We start from the raw sequence: 20,484 nt of genomic DNA, 5'->3' as shown, positions 1-20,484 counted from the left end.
CGACTGTGATTGGTCCATCCATGCCAGCGCTGAGAAAACTAACAGGAGACGCGTGCAATGGCTCGTCCATAAGGAAGCTTGACGATGAATTACACTTGAAAAAATACTAATGTAATCTTTAATAGTCATTAGATAGAAAGCACATGCTTAACTACGCGTTAAACTACAATAATTAATATTTAGGCCTAACATACTTAAATTACGCCTAACTATGCCCGTAAAGTCGAGAACTCCACCTATTTTAAGTTGATGTGGGCGTGGTTAACCCTCCCACGTCAACGTGCACTGGACCAATCAGAATGTCTCTTGTAGACTGCATCCGCTGAACGCACAGATACAGTAACAGACTGGACATTGTTTACCTCAATGCGTTTTTAGTTGTTTTATTGCGCACTTTTTAGTTTTTCTTGTGATGTCGGAGGTTGTAGGCTATCCATAAAGAGTTTACCTTGCAGTGCTAGCAGACGTTGTGCTTTGCCGACATATAAACGAGCGGAATAGTGTCCGCCATACAAGCCTGCAGCTGCGCGCCTTTTGATATATGAGTGTCTTCAGGATTCAAATATACTAACTTACGTTACAGCAGCAAGTTGGGGAACTAGACAGTATGTATGTTACTTTGTTATTATCTTGCTTTACGCGGTTACTGTAATGCCATCGCCAAGAGTAGCCACATGTGATCTAGTAGGCCTTAATTTGGTTTAGTTTAATTGTAAGGAAGTAATACACGTTATTATGTTATATTTTTATTTCCTCCATTTGTCACACCTCTTTACAGTTCAATCAAGTGCCAATCAAGAGTATTGGCCATGTGTTGAGCGCAGGACATTTGCATCCTCTGATTCACACTAAGCGCCTGTTTAACTTAATGGGTAAGTTCACCCAAAAATGACAATTCTGTCATTAATTACTCACCGTCATGTCGTTTCAAACCCGTAAGACCTTCGTTCATCTTCGGAACACAAATTAAGATATTTTTGATGGAATCTGAGTGCTCTCTGACCCTGCATAGACAGCAACGCAACTGAAATGTTCCCATGTCCAGAAACGTAGCAAGGAGATCGGTAAAATAATCCATGTGAAATCAGGGGTTTCAACGTAATTTTACGAAGCTACGAGAATACTTTTTGTGCACAAAAGAAAGAATAAAACGACTTTATTCAACAATTTGTCTCCTCCGTGTCACCCTGTAGCACCATTTTGGATAGTGATACCAAGAGTGATATCTTAATTTGTGTTCCGAAGATAAACGAAGGTCTAACAGGTTTGAAACGGCATGAGGGTGAGTAATTGATGACAGAATTGTTGGGTGAACTAACCCTTTAATATATTATGTACATTACAGATGTTTTACAAATATTTAAACAACAAAAACAGAATAGAGCAAAAGTCAGATCCATATTAGTTCACCCAAAAAATGAAAATCTCTTGAAAATGTCAGATGTAGATGAGTTTATTTCATCACATCACTTGCTCACCAATGGATTCCCTGTAGTGTATGGGTGCCGTCAGAATGAGAGTGATATACTATGAGCAAATCTTGTGTAGTTACTAACAATTGACCTTTTTCAATATGTTGCTCCAACAGTAAAGCCATGAGTAGCAGAAAAGATGATGATAACCTCCTGAGAATGACAAAGGATGACCTGCAGCGCTGGATCCAGGCAGAGGTGGACCGAAACCCTCATCTGATGCAGAGACGTGAACAACTGGCACAGGTGGAGGACTGGGTGAAGCAGAAGGAGAGGGAAGCCACTTACACCCACCTTCTGTACAGCAATGCCTGCGAGTGAGTTGTTGTTGTTTTTTTTGCCTGATGACAGTATCTCCAAATCACAATGGCCGTTTGACTGTGTTTCGTGTCTGTAACAGGTCAGTCCATGAGTGTGAGTCAGTGATGAAGGGTCTTTATGGAATGCTGGGACTGGAATACCGAGATGAAGATTCGGAGGAGGAAGGAGGAGGAGGAGGAGGAGGAGAACCACAGGACGTCATTCGTATTACAGATGACGAGGAGAATAAGCAGGAAAATAGTGTGTTAAATGGAGATGATGATGATCTCATTGTCATTGATCTGGGAGGTAAGTGACATACATTTGAATGGAAAGTGCTTGGAAGTGTAAATATTGTAAATTATGGCGTTGGAATTAAAAATCTAATACCACTTTTGTTTTTTCTCTTGCAGCCACCAAAGAAACCTTGAAACCAATGGTGAGGATGTTAACTGAAAAATTGGTGTGTCACATACTGATAGGTTATTTTGTGCTTATTTTTCATTCTGTGTTTTTCATTTTTATTTCTTTTTCCTTATTTTTTCATTTTCATGAATTTTTCTTTGATTAATACATTTAATTATTTTGTCTTATTTACAAATTTTCTTTCTGTCTTTGTTTCTTTGTGTCTTTCTTTCTGGGTTTCGGCCTGCTTTTCATTATTTCTGTTTTTTTTTCCCTGTGTTTTTGTCTTGATTCATTCTTTTCTTTTAGCTTGAAAAGGTGACTGTGGCCATTCAGAAGTCGTCCAGACTCGTTCAGGATTTAGTCCAGATGGTAAACAAAACTTCCTCCATGAGTGCTGCATCACCATCATCATCATCATCTGACGTCTCTAACAGACACTCGTCAGCCTCGACCTTTGAGACCAGCCGTTCTGAATCTGTCACACCAAAGCTGGAAGTACCTGAAAACCCTATTGCAAAAGTTAAGACCGAATCTCTACCGAAAGTACCTGAAATGCCCTCGCTTCTCAGCAATTCAGAACAATACAAACCTATTGCCGGTTATAAGTCAGATTCTAAACCAACAATTAAGACTGAACCACAACTGACCGCATTAACCCCTTGGGAAATGAGCATTTCAAAACAACATGAAACTTCTGCTACTCTTAACTCTCCATCCTTAAAATTAATTAAGACTGAACCTCAGTTGACAGCAGTGAGTCCTTCAGAAACACCAGACACCTTTGCCAGTCCTCATTTTGGATCCATAGCAACAATAAAGACCGAGCCTCAGTCGACGGTGATAAAGTCAGAAATGACTTCGCCTCCAAGCACTTCAAAACCTTTCAAAATTGCATCCATTGCATCAATTAAGACCGAACCTCAGCTGAGCGCATTAACTCCTGAAATGTCTTTGCTTGAACGTGATTCAGAAAAGTCAAGCAGTCTTCGTTCAGATCATGAAGCAACAAGTAACACTGAACGTACGTTGCCGGCAATGACTTATGAAATTCTGAAAACTAGTGCCTGTTTTTATTCAGCATCTGTAGCATCAAAGAAGACTGATCCTCAAGTGCCACTAATGTCTTCACCTTCAAGCAGTTCAGAACAAATGGAAACTGCTGCCAGTGACAATACAGCAAACGTAGAAACAAACCAGACTGAGCCGGAGTCGACCACAGAGACTCCTCCTGAATTGGCATCATTGCTGAGCAATTCCGAAGAAGCTGAAACTAATGCCAGCCATGATTCGGATTCCACAGATGAGACCGAACAGCCAAAACCAAGGAGCAAATCTGACAAACCCTTTGTAACAGAGACAAGTCCAACGACTAAGCTGAGATCTTCAAAAAACAATGCGCCTGTCAGCAGCACTTCCAGCCCGCAAACGGAAGAAACAAGAGCGCAAATGCCTGCCGATAGTAATGATGAACTATCTGACACCGAGGACCTCTCTGTTAGTCCTGCTGACAGTGATTATGAACCCCCTGAGTCCGAGTCATCGTCAGACAGTGATTATGAACCCCCTAAATCACTATCAAAGTCATCGAGAGACAGTGATTTTAAACCCCCAAAATCACAATCAGGATCATCGAGAAACAATGATTTTGAACCCACCAAATCACAATCAGGATCATCGAGAAACAATGATTTTGAACCCCCCAAATCACAATCGGAGTCATTGAGAGACAGTGATTATGGACCCCCTAAATCACAATCGGAGTCATCGAGAGACAGTGATTATGGACCCCCTAAATCACAATCAGAGTCATCGAGAGACGGTGATTATGGACCCCCTAAATCACAATCTGTCGATAATACTGATGATGCCAGCATTAGTGATGCTTCTGCAGAACCTTCCAGTCCTGACGGAAGTAAGCTTTATTTTTTATTTATACAGTTCATATCACAGTATATTAATAGTTAATATAGTATATTAACTATATATATGCTTTACATAATGTGTAACAGATGTATCAGGACTAATCTGTTATGAATATTCTTTCATTATGGTTTCTGTCATACATTTTAATAAAGAAATACACAACTGTTAAATTTTTTGGGGGGTCATTACATTTTTACTAAGAAATCAATGCATTCATTTAGCAAGGATGCATTAAAATGATCAAAAGTGACATTGTTACAAAATATTTCTGTTTCAAATAAACGCTGTTCTTTTGCTATTCATCAAGTAATCCTGAAAAAAAAAAAATCTGAAAAATATGAAGCAGCACAACTCTTTTCAACATTGCTAAAAAATAACATGTTTCTTGAGCAGCAAATCAGCATATTAGAATAATTTCTGCAGGATCATGTGACACTGAAGATTGAATATTACTGTTCTTACTCTATTTTGATCAAATAAATGCAGTCTTGGTGAGCATAAGAGACTCACCAAGGCTTTCAGTAACATTAAAAAAAATTACAGAATCCAAACTTTAAAACAGTTGTGTGTATATAATATTAATATTTGGAACATTGTGCAGTTGAATGTCCGATACAAATAAGTGTATTGTGATTATACATTACTGATTACATACAGCAACCGTATTTGTCCTCTGTCACTGATCTTCTTAGGTTACAAGTCTTCATCCAGTGAGTCCTCCAAGCAACAAGAATATAAAGAGATAAAACTTCAAGTTGGCATGGTAGTTTTGGGGAAAAGGGCACACAACTTGTGGCGTAAAGGAACAGTACAAGAAGTCCAAACCGAAGGTAAGACTGACCTATTCTGTAAATTCACAAAACTTTAAAATGAAGGTTGGAAATCTAATAGATTTGGTTGCATTTGTGACCCGTCTCATCTTTCTTTCCTTTTAGAGGATGGCCTCAGATATAAGGTGGAGTCTAAAAGTGGTAAAGAGATTGTGCTGCCTGCTTATCGGGTGGCCTCTCTGCAGCCTCCCATACTTAAGGATTTGTTTATTGGCTGTCGTGTTGTGGCCAGCAGCATAGATGATGAAGGAAAGGCCTCGTTTAATGCTGCCGTATTGGTCGAGCTTCCTGAGCGCAAGAATCGCATGAGGTGAATTTATGTTCAAGGGATAGTTCTCTTATCCTCAGGCCATTCATAATCTTTTTTTTTTTTTTTTGTTTTGTTCTTTCATAGAACGTAACAGGAAATATTTAGCATAATGTCCAGGTTATTTTGTTTTGTTTTCTGTTTTCAATATTAGTATTTATCCAGTGTCTCATTTTCTTTATTTTAGTCTTGTATATGACTTTAATAAAACATCTAAATTCATAATATCTATTTGGTTAAATGTTTCTATTAGGTTCTTGTTGTTTTTTGATGATGGTTATGCAGCTTACCTGGCACTTCCAGACCTTCATATTGTCTGCAAACAATGTGAGAAATTCATTTATTACTCCATTTCAGTCAGTTATTTTAAGACCCCATATAGTCACTTGCCTGCTAAAAGAGAATTTTGTTAACTTTTTTTTTTCTTTGCAGTGAATAAGGTGTGGAAGGACATTGAGGATGAGAAATTGCAGTTACAGGTGAAGGAATATCTTCGTGTCTATCCCAACCCCATTGCTGTGGTGCTTCGCGCGGGGCAAGACACTAAGGCGATACGGAATGGCAAGTTTGAGACCTGCACGGTTCTCCAATTGGATGGCAGCCTGATCCAGATCTGCTTTAAGGTGAAAATGAATCCATTGTGGGACGCTAGATTTCTTTGTGAACCTGGTACTCATCTATCATCTGCATTTTACAATTTAATGTCTTTACACTAAGGGAAATGAAAGACAAAGGGGTACTTCATGGGAACGTCACAGCATTTCATATTCTGAAGTGCAATTCATAAGTTTTTCCACTGTCAAATTCACTTAACCCCACTGACAGATTGGCCATTTCGATGCTGATAAATGTGGTGGTGGTGGTGTTGTTTTTCAGAAAGACAAGCAGAAAGAGTGGATTTATAAAGGCTCAGACAGGTTGGAGCACATTGTAAATATCAAGCAACGTCTGAGTAAAGATAAACCGCAGAAAAAACCTCTACAGAAAACACAACATAAACCACAACAACCGTCTCAACAGCAAGCGCAGCAACAACAACCTCAACAGAAAGCGCAACAAGCTGTTCAACAGAAACCACAACAGCCATCTCAACAGAAAACGCAACCGCCTGCTATATCAGGTAGACTTTGTGTTTCATGCACATCTTGCCTCTTTTATGCACATTCCCAAATAGACACGTGCATGTATTCCGTAATACAGTATATTGGGATATTGAAGATGCTCATTATCAATATGACAAAAATCTATATTTTGTTATCAAAACAAAAGAAAATGCACTTTTAATCTCTTGAAACATTTGTTTACCTTATACATTTTTTTTGTGTATTATTTTATTTAAATGTTCAAGTTTCTTTTTATTTAAAAAAGTGAATACATTTTGGAGAACAGCATATTTTTTTTATTTATCTCTTTTTGTAATGTAATACAATTCATGCCAAACTCTGTTGTTTAGCAGAAAATGCCACTCCTCAGCACAACACATCTCCCTCCTCGACAGCAGTTCCCTCAGCGACTGTTACTTCAACGACTGTCACCTCAACAGCTGTATCTCCTGTGCGGGTCACCCGACAATCTGATACAGTCTTCAAAACATCATCTGTTAGCCCTCAAAATATCATGTCGGCTGCTTTCCAGCCAAAGGTCATCCTCCAGAGGTTGACAATGCTTTCACCTGTCGTACGAGTTGTCTCAAATTTAAGGTGAGTAATAGGCTTGTCCTAGTTAAAGGCACAGTTCACCCAAAAATTTAAATTTGCTGAAAATTTACTGTCCACCCAATATGTAGATTGATTTTGTTTCTTCATGGGAACATATTTGGAACAATTTAGTATTACATTGCTTGCTCACCAGTGGAGCCTCTGCAGTGAATGGGTGCCGTCAGACAGAGTCCAAACAGCTGATTAAAAACACCACTCCAGTCCATCAATTAACTTCACAATTATCTTGTGAAGTGAAAAGCTGCATGTTTGTAAGTTATCTTGTTTGAGTCAGGAGAGAAATATGCACATATCAAGTGCTGTTTAAAGTGAAAACAGTCCAAAGCAGTTCTAAATAAACATGTCTGTGGATTTTGATGTGATAGGACAACAGTGGATGGGCTTTGTCACTGGAGGAAGCGTTATTATGGATTGTAGACATATTTTGTCCAGAAGTAATGGTTTTAGGTTAAAACAGCTTTTCACTTCACAAGACGGTAATTGATGGATTGGAGTCGTGTGGATTACTTGTGAATTATTGTCATGTTTTTATCAGCTGTTTGGACTCTCATTCTGACGGCACCCATTCAGTGCAGACAATCCACTAGTGAGCAAGTGATGTAATGCTAAATTTCTCCAAATCTCTTACACTTGGATGGCCTGGGGGTGAATCCATTTTCAGCCAGGTTTCATTTTTGACTGAACTATTTCTTTAAATGCAGAATGATTTGGAATACTAATCACCAACCACGTCATATTTGGCTCTATATTCTAGAAGTGCAAAACGACCTGCCCCTGATGAGGAAGAAGAGTGTGTTTCTGAGGAAGAAGATTGTGTTTCAATGCAACACCAGTACAAGTCCATATACTTGCATCATCGCTGTTGTCCAGCATGTCTGGATGGGCTAAGACCATCTCAAGTCAACATGCATCATGGTCAAAATCCACTTCTTGTACCACTGCTTTTTAAGTTTCGGCGAATGACGGCTAGAAGGCGCATCGATGGAAAGGTGGGTGGCGTTTGAGGAAGTTGCTCCAATTTGTGTTCAACTGCTCTCAATGTACACTACTGGTGAAAACTTTGGCGTCGCTAAGATTTTTGTTAGGGGTCATATGATGAAAAGCGGGGCGTAAAGTAGCAACAATAATTTGCGCTATGTGGACAATTATTTAAATACACAAAATAATGTTATTTTTAGCATCGTCATATGACCCCTTTAATGTTTTTGAAAGAAGTCTTTTATGCTCACCAAGGCTGCATGTATTTGAGAAAAAAAAGAGCAAGAATGGCAATATTGTTAAATATTATTGCACTATGAATTATATATTTTCTATTTAATTATATTTTAAAATGTTATATATTCGTGTGATGCAAATCTGAATTTGTCTTCAGTGTGATTTTCAGAAATTGCTGCTCAAGGAACATTTCTTATTATTTGCTCTCTATAGGTGTTTTTCCACATTTTCTATCGTTCTCCGTGTGGGCGGAGCCTGTGCGACATGCAGAAAGTGCAGGAATACTTGTTAGAAACACGTTGTGACTTCCTTTTCCTGGAGATGTTCTGTATGGACCCGTTTGTTCTTGTGAATCGTGCCCGACCTCCTTCCACATCAACCGGCAAGCCACACCTCTACCTGCCGGACATATCAGAGGGCAGAGAGGTGTTGCCGGTGCCCTGCGTTAATGAAGTGGACAATACGCTTGCTCCTAACATCAGTTACACCAAAGACAGAGTTCCAGCTCCGGGTGTTTCAGTCAATACAAGCTCAGATTTCTTGATCGGCTGTGACTGCACAGATGGCTGTCAGGACAGGTACAGTTTTTTAAGTCCGCATTTGTGGGTGATTAATTCTTGAGATCATACCCAAAATATGGCTTCCCAGAAAATGTTTTTTGGCTTGGAAATAATGAATTAGGGGGCTGAATATACCTTTTGATTTTAGATTGCCAACAAGTGATAATTATTTGATTACATAAATTGGCTTGAACATGGAACATTCCTTTTAAATTATGGAAATTGCTATTAAACATTTTGTATTTGTATGTGTGACAGGTCAAAGTGTGCATGCCACCAGCTGACCGTTGAGGCTACATCCCTATGCAGTGGAGGTCCAGTGGATATTAGTGCTGGATACACACATAAGAGATTGCCAACCACCTTGCCAACAGGGTTAGAAACAAACTCTGTCTGATTATCGTTTGGTTACAGTGGAGCCTCTCTAAAATCAGATGTAACACATCAGTGATTATTTTATGGTAAAAAATATTGTAATCATGATCCGCTCCAGATCAGCAAATAACTAGATATGCTGCCGTTCGCTGCAGGTTTGTGGCTAAAATGTTTTAAAAGTCTCTTATGCTCACCAAGACTGCATTTATTTGATCAAAAATACAATAAAAACATGAGCATTGTGAAATATTATTGCTATTTAAAGTAACACTTTTTTTATTTGGATATTTTAAAATCTAATTTATTTTTGTGATGCAAAGCTGAATTTTCAGCTCCATTACTTCATGTCACGTGATCCTTCAGAAATCATTCTAATATGCTGATTTGGTGCTCACAAAACATTTTTTATTAGTAGTATGTTTAAAACAGATGTGTTGCTTAATATTTTTATGGGAACCATGATTATTTCCCCCCCCCCCAGGATTCTTTGATGGATAGAAAGATCAGAAGAGCAACATTTATTTGTAACAGTTTGTTTTTACTGTCTGTTTTGATAAATTGAATGCATCTTTGCTGAATAAAAGTATTAAACTTATTAAAAAAAGTAATCTCACTTACCCTAAATTTTTAAACAGTAGTGTATAGCCTTCTCACCTCAAAAACAAGTTACACTTATATTTTCAGACACAAAGCTGATTGAAATTCTTTCCTTCCATCTCTGTAGGGTGTACGAGTGTAACCCTCTGTGCCGTTGTGATCCGAGAATGTGCAGCAACAGGCTGGTTCAGCACGGGCTGCAGCTGCGGCTGGAGCTCTTCATGACACAGCACAAGGGATGGGGCATCCGCTGCAGAGATGATGTGGCCAAGGGCACTTTCGTGTGTGTTTTCACTGGTAAGTGAACATAAATTTTAGGTCTTTGCACACAACAAAATTCCTCCCTCATCACCTCCATCTATCACCTAACAGGTAAAATAGTAAACGAAGACCGAATGAATGAAGACGACACAGTGTCTGGCAATGATTATTTGGCCAACCTTGACTTCATTGAGGGTGTGGAGAAACTGAAAGAGGATTATGAAAGCGAGGCATACTGCTCTGAAACAGAGGTCGAAACCAACAAGAAGACCATAAAAATGAAAACGGGGCCGTTATGGAAAAACACTCTCTACCAAGAAGACTCCAGCAGTGGTGAAGGTGTGTTCAAATATTCAACCATAAGAGAATATGAAGACATTAGCCACACAATTGCACGTCTTTTCATTTCAATGCGTAACTATGCAATCTTCTCTTTTCTTTTTCCGTAGAAAGAGAAGAACTTATGGAGCTGAACACAGAACAAGAGGAAACCGAAGGTAAGATGCATCCAGCTTCAAGAAGAAAAAGAAAAACAGATTATGCAGGAGGGAGATGCAGGGAAAAGGGATTGGGTGTTCTGCAAAAGAGTTGGAGGTAATCTAATTTTGCAGTATATGCTGATGTTGTGGCTGGTCAAGCAAATGTTTGTGCTTGTTTCTGTATGATATAATTGTTCATATATCTATTAAAATACTGATATTCTGGTCTATAACTCCTCCCCGAACTTCCCTCTGCCCTGTATCTTGGTCTCTCATTGGCTGTAAGTCATCGCCGATGTAGTTTTCAGTCAGAAATCATTGCACACAGCGTGATTGTGAATTGCCGACAGCTCCAGATATTTAGCATGCCAAATATTTTGCGGGGGAACGAGCACCAATTTGCCTCTGATTTCGGGCATTTGTCCTGTCGGCGAGTGAAAAATCAGGCTAAAATCGTGCAGTGTGAACTCGGCATAACAGATCGTTAACGGCTAGTCCAGGGATCCTCAAATCTGGCCCACGAGATCCACTTTCCTGCAGAGTTTACCTCTAACCCTAATCAAATACACCTGAGCATGCTAATCATTGTCTTCAGGATCATTAGAAAATCACAGGTAGGTGAGTTTGATCAGGGTTGGAACTAAACTCTGCAGCGCATTGGCCCTCCAGGGCAAGATTTGAGGAACCCTGGGCTAGTCTATGGTAATACAGTACATCGGGCAGGACATCCAAACGCTCGCCTATCATTCATCAACCTCAGATATGGCTTATCATCTGAAATATGTAAGCATTAGCAACTTTACATGGCCGCTCAATCTAATGTTAACCTAGAGAAATGTGTGCTATCCGTGTCTGTGCGGAGTGTGGAAGCTGAACATTAGCGCTCACTGCTGGACAGATGGAAGCGCCGGTGCATCACTTACTCCTAAAATACTCTGTCATTTTTGGTAATACATCTTTCGAGTCTGTAAAGACTACGTTTATTTGTGTGCACTCACCATAACAACAAACGCGCTTTTGTAAAATAATGAAAGCAAACATGATGCGTTTTCAGGCGTCTCGGTCTCTGTGAACTTGAGCGCAAAACTCTGTGTATATCTTTGCCTTACGGACATAAAAAAATATAGAGAGAGAGTGAAATGTCTACTTTCAAATAAACCAATTCAAACGGAAAACAAATATTCTCAGATTATGTGACCCGTATCAAACATGCAAGGCAGTGTCAGTGTTGCCGACTTCATCTCTTAAACCGAAACAAAGAAAGCACTAGTTTATCAAATTATTCAAATGTTAATGCAGCCTCCTTACTGTTTTTCCCTGACACATTCATAATCATTACTTCTGCCGGTGCGCTGTGGCAAGCTTTATGCGTGCGCTTGAGTGCTTATTAGGCTATGTAGGCAATTAAAGGCTCATTATAATGATTTAAATGGTTTATTAATAAACGTGCGATTAGTCGACTAATGCTTCAAATGAGCGACTAGTCGACCAGAAAAATGCTTAGTCGAGGGCAGCCCTAGTACTGTTTATTTATGTATATATATAAATACACACACATACAGTGTATATATTTTGAAAATATTTACATGTGTATATACATTTCATTGCACACAGCGTGATTGTGAATTGCCGACAGCTCCAGATATTTAGCATGCCAAATATTTTGCGGGGGAACGAGCACCAATTTGCCTCTGATTTCGGGCATTTGTCCTGTCGGCGAGTGAAAAATCAGGCTAAAATCGTGCAGTGTGAACTCGGCATAACAGATCGTTAACGGCTAGTCCAGGGATCCTCAAATCTGGCCCACGAGATCCACTTTCCTGCAGAGTTTACCTCTAACCCTAATCAAATACACCTGAGCATGCTAATCATTGTCTTCAGGATCATTAGAAAATCACAGGTAGGTGAGTTTGATCAGGGTTGGAACTAAACTCTGCAGCGCATTGGCCCTCCAGGGCAAGATTTGAGGAACCCTGGGCTAGTCTATGGTAATACAGTACATCGGGCAGGACATCCAAACGCTCGCCTATCATTCATCAACCTCAGATATGGCTTATCATCTGAAATATGTAAGCATTAGCAACTTTACATGGCCGCTCAATCTAATGTTAACCTAGAGAAATGTGTGCTATCCGTGTCTGTGCGGAGTGTGGAAGCTGAACATTAGCGCTCACTGCTGGACAGATGGAAGCGCCGGTGCATCACTTACTCCTAAAATACTCTGTCATTTTTGGTAATACATCTTTCGAGTCTGTAAAGACTACGTTTATTTGTGTGCACTCACCATAACAACAAACGCGCTTTTGTAAAATAATGAAAGCAAACATGATGCGTTTTCAGGCGTCTCGGTCTCTGTGAACTTGAGCGCAAAACTCTGTGTATATCTTTGCCTTACGGACATAAAAAAATATAGAGAGAGAGTGAAATGTCTACTTTCAAATAAACCAATTCAAACGGAAAACAAATATTCTCAGATTATGTGACCCGTATCAAACATGCAAGGCAGTGTCAGTGTTGCCGACTTCATCTCTTAAACCGAAACAAAGAAAGCACTAGTTTATCAAATTATTCAAATGTTAATGCAGCCTCCTTACTGTTTTTCCCTGACACATTCATAATCATTACTTCTGCCGGTGCGCTGTGGCAAGCTTTATGCGTGCGCTTGAGTGCTTATTAGGCTATGTAGGCAATTAAAGGCTCATTATAATGATTTAAATGGTTTATTAATAAACGTGCGATTAGTCGACTAATGCTTCAAATGAGCGACTAGTCGACCAGAAAAATGCTTAGTCGAGGGCAGCCCTAGTACTGTTTATTTATGTATATATATAAATACACACACATACAGTGTATATATTTTGAAAATATTTACATGTGTATATACATTTATATATTTATATTTTATATATAAATATATTTAATATATAAACATAATATATTTTTCTTAAATATATACATGCATGTGTACATGCATAATAAATATACACAGTACACACTCATATATTATGTAAACAAAAACTTTTATTTTGGATGCGATTAATCGTTTGACAGCACTAATTTTGATTTTATTTCAGTAAAACATGATTTTAATCATACTTGGATTGTGATGGGGATTTAGTAACTAATAAGACAATATGAACGTTTAGGGGCATGTACTTTGATATAAGACAGACTAAGCATTGACAATGAGGCATATAGGCTGAGATCTGGCAACTTTTTTTGCATTATCCATGTGGCTCTATTATGTTGCAAACTTGCCTGATGTTTTTTTCTAACCTGTCCTCTTTACCTGTTTAGTGAATCACATGTCCTTCGGTGAGAGAAACCTATCCCATAAGCCACATGAAACATATAAAGACGCTCAGAAGAAAGTGACCAAACATATGAGAGAGGACGGTCAGTTTCTATTCTCTCTATTCTCAATTTCTGTTCCTCATTTAATGTTTTTAGTGTTTCATTGAATTTGCTCAGTCTATAATTTGTGTCTGTAGGTGAAGAAACCTCCGGTCCAAAGCGTTGCTTTGCCATAAAGTCATTCCAGAGAAGAGTAAAACCTCTAGAAACCTTGGACGCAAAGAATGAGAAAACGAGGACAGCTGTAACTGGCAAGAACACCCGCAGACTGTTCAACGGCGAGGAGACCTGTTATATCATTGACGCGAGACAAGAAGGCAACCTCGGCCGCTTCATCAACGTAAGCCAAACTCAGCCTCGTCACTGTAGATGTGTCAACAATGATACAAGTTTGTAAATATTATGCGCTTATATCTACATTTCTTTTACTACTAATCCCGCTTTTCTCAACAGCATAGCTGCAGTCCGAATTTGTTTGTTCAGAACGTCTTTGTCGACACACACGACCTTCGGTTTCCATGGGTGGCATTCTTCGCCAGCAAGTCAGTGCCTTGATTCATACCAGCTTGATTTTCTAATACAGAAATTGAAGTTTTACTTAGAAATAAGTGGTTAACCCAAATTTTATTTGGAAACTCTTGCTATTTTTAATGTGAATGTTTTATCCAGAAAGTTGTCTTATTGTGTTTTTCCTTTCATCTGTCTTTACCAGGCGCATCAAGGCGGGTACGGAGTTGACGTGGGATTATAACTATGAGGTTGGCAGTGTGGAGGGGAAGGTTCTGCTCTGCTGCTGTGGCTCTTTGCGGTGCACAGGAAGGCTGCTCTGATATACTGCTTTCAACAAAAAACACTAAAACTCTCCTTGAGGTGTTATTGTTGTAAACAGTCTTACCAAGCCATCAGAAACATAGTTGTGGCACTGTTCTGGAAGAGCATTCCAGTCATGACCCATTGAATATGAGAAGTATAAGATCTATATTAAAGTTTGTCATTGCTTTTTAGTTTTGTTTGTTTTTATTGTTTTTAACCTTTACACGAAATGTTAATAGTCACTTAAGAAATTTAAATAAAATTTGCAAATATCAAAAACTACGTTTTGTGTAATATTTGTCTTGTATGTCATTTAATATCAGTCAAATATGCAGGTTAAAAAGCTGTGTATGAATGCCGTTGGGGAAGGGGGAATAAAACTTCTTTTATATGACCGAATGGTATGTGTAATGTATAAAATGGTCTATACTGTGTTAGTCTTACTGTAGTATCAGACAAAACTCAATTAATACAATTATTTCTACTGTAACAAAAAACGAATCCCTTTCAAATATATTAAGCTTGTTTGTCGATTTCAATTTTGCTTTCTTTTTGTGAATTGTAGTTATGCGATTTGGTAACTGCACATTTTTGCGGATTATCATCTTGGAATAAATATTGCGCTGTTTACGTCGGATGTGCAGATGGCACGCGCGCGTATAAAGAACGTTGGAGGAGGAACCGGAAGTTGTTTTCTCTTCACTGTTTAATTGGGCTTGAGTAAGAAATTTGGAGGCGAAGCGTCAACACGGATTTTATTTGGGATAAACGCACAGGGCTGGCTGCTAAAACGGTGATTACAACACATTATTTTACTGTCGGTCACTTTTTGCCCCACTCTCAGCCGAATTACACACGAACGAGCATTTGAGAAATGGCCCGTTGAAGATTAGAAGATCTCAAAATGGCCGTCGACGCGGAGAGCAGCTAGTTAGCTCGAAAAACAGTATTTATATGCTGTTTTTAAACTTCGCGGTTCAAAGTCATGTAACTTAGCGACATTGCCGCACATTTGATAAGAATAGAGACGACTAGTATACGAATTCCGTTATTACAGTGTAAAAGCAAAACCTACAATGTACAACTTCAGCTAAGTTAGTTGGTTAGCCTGTATTCGTTTCTGCGAAAATGTCGTTTTTTCTTGTTATTATATATAATAAACATCTGTACGTCTGCTTACATTTATCACTACCCTTAATTTCGAGGTACTCGGTATTTCCTTGCGTTATTTGTAGCTTGTTCTGCGGTTTCTCCGCTAAATATAGAAGTTGGCTCGAATAACTGGCTCTTGATATAGTTTGAGGCAGAATTTCTGCATTATAACCCGTCAGCTTTCTGTTTGTTTTTCTTTCTTTCCAGATTTTAGATGTTCTCTAGCGCGGTTAAATACGTGTTCATATTCAGATGATCATCTTAACTCTAATTTCATTTTCTGTAACGTTAGTCTCGTATAACCATTTTTCCCTTAATATGTTTTATGCATAATACATATGCATACAAATCCTGTAATATTCTTGATGTATAATATAAAGGCTTGTTTTCCATGCAGACCCCGAGTGGTCCGCTCCTCAATATTCAGTATTGCATAACACTTAACGTGTGTTAACCATACAATTAAAATAATGTAGCAAATTGTTATTAATTAAAAATCTCAGATTTCCTTGTGTTTAACCTTTCGTTCAGTCTGTCCTTCAAGTGTTTTAAGACCTGTTCTAGACCTGCCTCTATAAACTGTCCACATATGGACTTTAAACACTTGTCCCCGGGTGAATAATAGTGTATGTCTATAACAGTTGTTTGACTTTTTCCTCTATTTACTGATTATTGTTTATATTAAATGGTTGTGTTATAGACCTTTTTCCAGCATATGAAAAGCTTACTAGAAGTGTTTTTTTAAGTAGTTATTATTTTGGATCCCTTTCTTCTATAAGAATATAAAAGTCAGTGAATTCTAAAAGTCACAGGCTATTGCATTCTCCCTTCCTCTATTTTTAGCTTGTGTATATATATGTGTGGCCCTGGACCACAAAACCAGTCTTAAGTCGCTGGGGTATATTTGTAGCAATAGCCCAAAAAACATTGTATGGGTCAAAATTATAAATTTTTCTTTTATGCCAAAAATCATTAGGATATTAAGTAAAGATCATGTTCCATGAAGATATTTTGTAAATTTCCTACTGTAAATATATCAAAATTAAAATTTTGATTAGTAATATGCATATGCACTAAGAACTTCATTTGGACAACTTTAAAGGTGATTTTCTCAGTATTTAGATTTTTTTGCACCCTCAGATTACAGATTTTCAAATAGTTGTATCTCGGGCAAATATTGTCTTATCCTAACAAACCATACATCAATGGAAAGCTTATTTATGACTTGTTTTGTGGTCCAGGGTCACATATATATATATATATATCTATATATATAGATATATCTATATCTATATATATAGATATATATATATATATAGATCGATAGATAACAGTCCACCCTACTGAATGAAAAAACATTGAGATTTTAACCAAGCATGCATGTTGGATTCTCATCTTGCTTAAAATATAAAAAATATATATTAATATTATATATTAAAAATAATAAAGATATTCCAATGTCTGTTATAAATACAAATATTGTATTTTTTAATTTTCTTGTTTATCTTAATATATTTGTTGTACCTTGAGCAGATGCCGCACTCCAGGCGGTACCCGTCCTCGGAGAGGGCCAGCCGCAGCAGCTACCAAGATCGTTATCGTGAGCGGGACAGAGACAGAGGGAGAAAACCTCGGCATCGCCGGTCACCGACGTTTTCCTCCAGCAGTGAACGTGAGAGGAGAGGGAGAGGACACAGACAGGATGCCGGCTATGCCAGATCCAGGAGGTATGATCGTGCAACCCTCTACATTGCGAGTAAATCGCTTGCAAATGCGACTAAATCTTACCCTAACATTAGCCATTGGCTATTAAATTCTTAGATTTTACATGCCAGTATGTGTGTGAGAGGCGTTCAACACAGATTTTCACTTGATAAACACGCTGACTGAGCGCTTGAGAGTTTCGCTCTCCGTCAAGCGATCTGTACTATTTGGATGCGCTCAATGGATCATGTCATGTACTCAATGGATGCGCAGTATGTAGTACGCAGCGCACCTGTATTTGACGTACCGTAAACTAGTGTGAAGGCGCACGACTCGCTGTCGCTTTACTGATAGCGCTGTGTTTCTCACACATGCAAAGAGAGAGAGCGAGAGTCTTGCATACCACGCTGAATCGACGCGCTACATGTAAACCACATTCTTTGTTGTATTTTCCTGTCAAAATAACAGAGTTCATTTAGAATTATTCAGCTTTTAAGAACAAGCAGAAGATATGCTGGTTTCTCGGCAGTGGGCGGAGCTAATGCGCGAATAGCTCTCGTTGGCTGGCGCTCATCTATTACCGTCCCCGTTTTGATTTCAGCAAATCAGTTCAAGCGAACGCTGACAACGTGATTAATATTCATGAACCCAGCAGATAATAGTAGTAGTAGTATCTTTTAATAATAATTACTATTACCAACAATATCTTAAACACCACCACCAGTCCTAAGTTCAGTTCAAATGACAAATATGCATTCATTCATGGTTACCAAGTTAAACTAGTGTGAAGGCGCACGACTCGCTGTCGCTTTACTGATAGCGCTGTGTTTCTCACACATGCAAAGAGAGAGAGCGAGAGTCTTGCATACCACGCTGAATCGACGCGCTACATGTAAACCACATTCTTTGTTGTATTTTCCTGTCAAAATAACAGAGTTCATTTAGAATTATTCAGCTTTTAAGAACAAGCAGAAGATATGCTGGTTTCTCGGCAGTGGGCGGAGCTAATGCGCGAATAGCTCTCGTTGGCTGGCGCTCATCTATTACCGTCCCCGTTTTGATTTCAGCAAATCAGTTCAAGCGAACGCTGACAACGTGATTAATATTCATGAACCCAGCAGATAATAGTAGTAGTAGTATCTTTTAATAATAATTACTATTACCAACAATATCTTAAACACCACCACCAGTCCTAAGTTCAGTTCAAATGACAAATATGCATTCATTCATGGTTACCAAGTTTTAGTTCTAATCACTAGTTCTATCATTAAATAGTGCTTAATTATCGTAATATCATATCATAATATAATGCTTGATTGGCTGAAGTTAAGAGTGCAAATTCAGTTATTTAAGATGCTGTTCCATTTTACAAAGATAAGCTGATTGGGTGGGATCATGTGTGTGTGTGTGTGTGTACCTACTTAACCATATTTTGAGGACAAATTTGTACCCAAAAGTGAGCAAAGCCTGACAAAATCGGCAAAAACCTAAATTTGTGGATGTACTCATTTGTAAAACTGTTAAAATAAAGTAAACAAGTTTTTTTTTTTAATTTTTGAACTTTTGAAATTGTAAAAATGCAGAAAGTTTTCTGTGAGGGGTAGGGGTTAGGTTAGAAAGTGTATAACTATATGTATATAAAAACAATAAAAGTATATGTAATGTTGTCCCCATTTTGATAGCTAAGTAAACGTGTGTGTGTTGTGTGTGTAAAATAGTATATCAGTCTGGCGAGTAAACAAAAAAATGTACTAGCCAATGGCGATATTATTGCCAAGGTGTGCGTAGAGGGTTGTCGTGTACTGGAAGCATTGACCAAATTTGCATGGGTTACCGGTGCTTGATGCCTTACACAGCTCAAAAAGGCACATGCTGACAGCAATTGAGGCAGATTTCCACTAAGACGAGTAATAGGATTGTCAACCCTTACCACAGGAACATTAAATTAATACATTGTCAGTTTAGTTGTGCTGTAAATTAAGATTATTATAATATTTTTCTTGATTTTTAAAAAAAAAAAATATTACAATAATAATACTTCCTTTTTTTTATTACTTAGTAATAATAATAATCATGCTTTTTAGGCCCAATCCCAATTCCATTTTATACCCCTTCCCCTACCCCTCTGCCTACCCCTTCCCGTTGTCCCTTGAAACAGAGTGTCAAGGAGTAGGGGTGAAAATATTCCCCTAAGAATTGGGACACCACTACTATACGTCACACGTCATCATACATCGTCTAGCTCCTACAATACACACACCTATACTGGCGTGCTGGTGTGTGCATTAGAGCCTTTAATTAACACACTCACACTCACACACATATATATATCGGCGATCGCACAGCTCACACATTCAAGAGAAAAGAACAGTTTAAATACTGAATTGCTACATTATATTTTCCAGCACCTAGAGGATAAAATTGCTGTTTTTTAAGTAAACTCACTCTAAAAAGAGAAATACATGCAACTTTCATCTCTCTTGTTTCTATTTATTCGATTTCGAATTATTGGGGTGTAAGGTCCGCGCAACTGGCCCAAGGAAGGTATCCAGTGGCGGATGAAGGTCTCTTGTGTGTTCGGTCTTTTCAGCGCGTAGAGTTATTCAATTTAGGTTTAACTCAATCTGACTCCATTTTATTATCTCATCGAATTTAGGTTGAAAGGCAAATTGTTTTTTTTGTCGGTCTCTGATTATTCTTACGTTCGATTATTCTAATTAACTCTTTACTTTGTATTTTATTCGTTCATTAGGAATCTATGTCGTTTTTAGGATGTCTCACGCCGGCCACTATGTGTGGGCTCCACGATCACAAACTCGCCAGTTTGATCCTTATTCAGAGGTTTATGGCTAATACTATTTAATATACTTTAAATAGTAGGTTTGTTTAGCCCCCTACAGTTACCCATGTAATGCTCAGACATTAATCAGCGGTTCTTCTAGACCCTTAGTCTAGACCCCGATAGTTAGTATAACCACGTACAACTTAATTAATTCTGAAATCATATACATGGTTA

The 20,484-nt window shown here is 38.3% G+C and overlaps 2 protein-coding genes across 5 annotated transcripts in view; both read left to right on the top strand.

The window, feature by feature from the left end:
* Positions 1–323: 323 nt before the first annotated feature.
* Positions 324–14,875, top strand: LOC107589406 (histone-lysine N-methyltransferase SETDB1-A-like). 4 transcript variants are annotated; one of them, XM_016277828.1, is made up of 21 exons: positions 324–605; positions 1,589–1,789; positions 1,873–2,081; positions 2,186–2,211; positions 2,487–4,092; positions 4,796–4,933; positions 5,039–5,243; positions 5,494–5,567; positions 5,673–5,863; positions 6,117–6,360; positions 6,697–6,940; positions 7,713–7,947; positions 8,387–8,751; positions 8,992–9,108; positions 9,833–10,002; positions 10,078–10,305; positions 10,416–10,463; positions 13,743–13,841; positions 13,937–14,139; positions 14,253–14,341; positions 14,512–14,875. In XM_016277828.1, the coding sequence occupies exons 2-21, from the start codon at positions 1,596–1,598 to the stop codon at positions 14,627–14,629; spliced, it is 4,803 nt and encodes a 1,600-aa protein (XP_016133314.1). In that variant the 5' UTR covers positions 324–605; positions 1,589–1,595; the 3' UTR covers positions 14,630–14,875. The 4 variants fall into 4 exon arrangements, with proteins under 4 accessions (XP_016133314.1, XP_016133315.1, XP_016133312.1 ...); XM_016277829.1 differs by having other exon boundaries at positions 6,694–6,940; positions 10,422–10,463; XM_016277826.1 differs by having other exon boundaries at positions 6,694–6,940.
* Positions 14,876–15,269: 394 nt separating this feature from the next.
* Positions 15,270–20,484, top strand: part of LOC107589405 (dual specificity protein kinase CLK2-like) — an 18,361-nt gene continuing 13,146 nt past the window's right edge. The window contains exons 1-2 of the mRNA XM_016277825.1: positions 15,270–15,405; positions 17,298–17,491. Of these exons, the coding sequence (XP_016133311.1) occupies positions 17,298–17,491 (194 nt within the window). The 5' untranslated portion in view covers positions 15,270–15,405. The remainder of the gene's footprint in view (positions 15,406–17,297; positions 17,492–20,484) is intronic.

This window comes from Sinocyclocheilus grahami, unplaced genomic scaffold, assembly GCF_001515645.1.
Source record: "Sinocyclocheilus grahami isolate Dianchi unplaced genomic scaffold, SAMN03320097.WGS_v1.1 scaffold116.1, whole genome shotgun sequence".
NCBI classification, from domain to species: Eukaryota; Metazoa; Chordata; class Actinopteri; order Cypriniformes; family Cyprinidae; genus Sinocyclocheilus; species Sinocyclocheilus grahami.
This window is presented reverse-complemented; position numbering and strand designations above follow the sequence as displayed.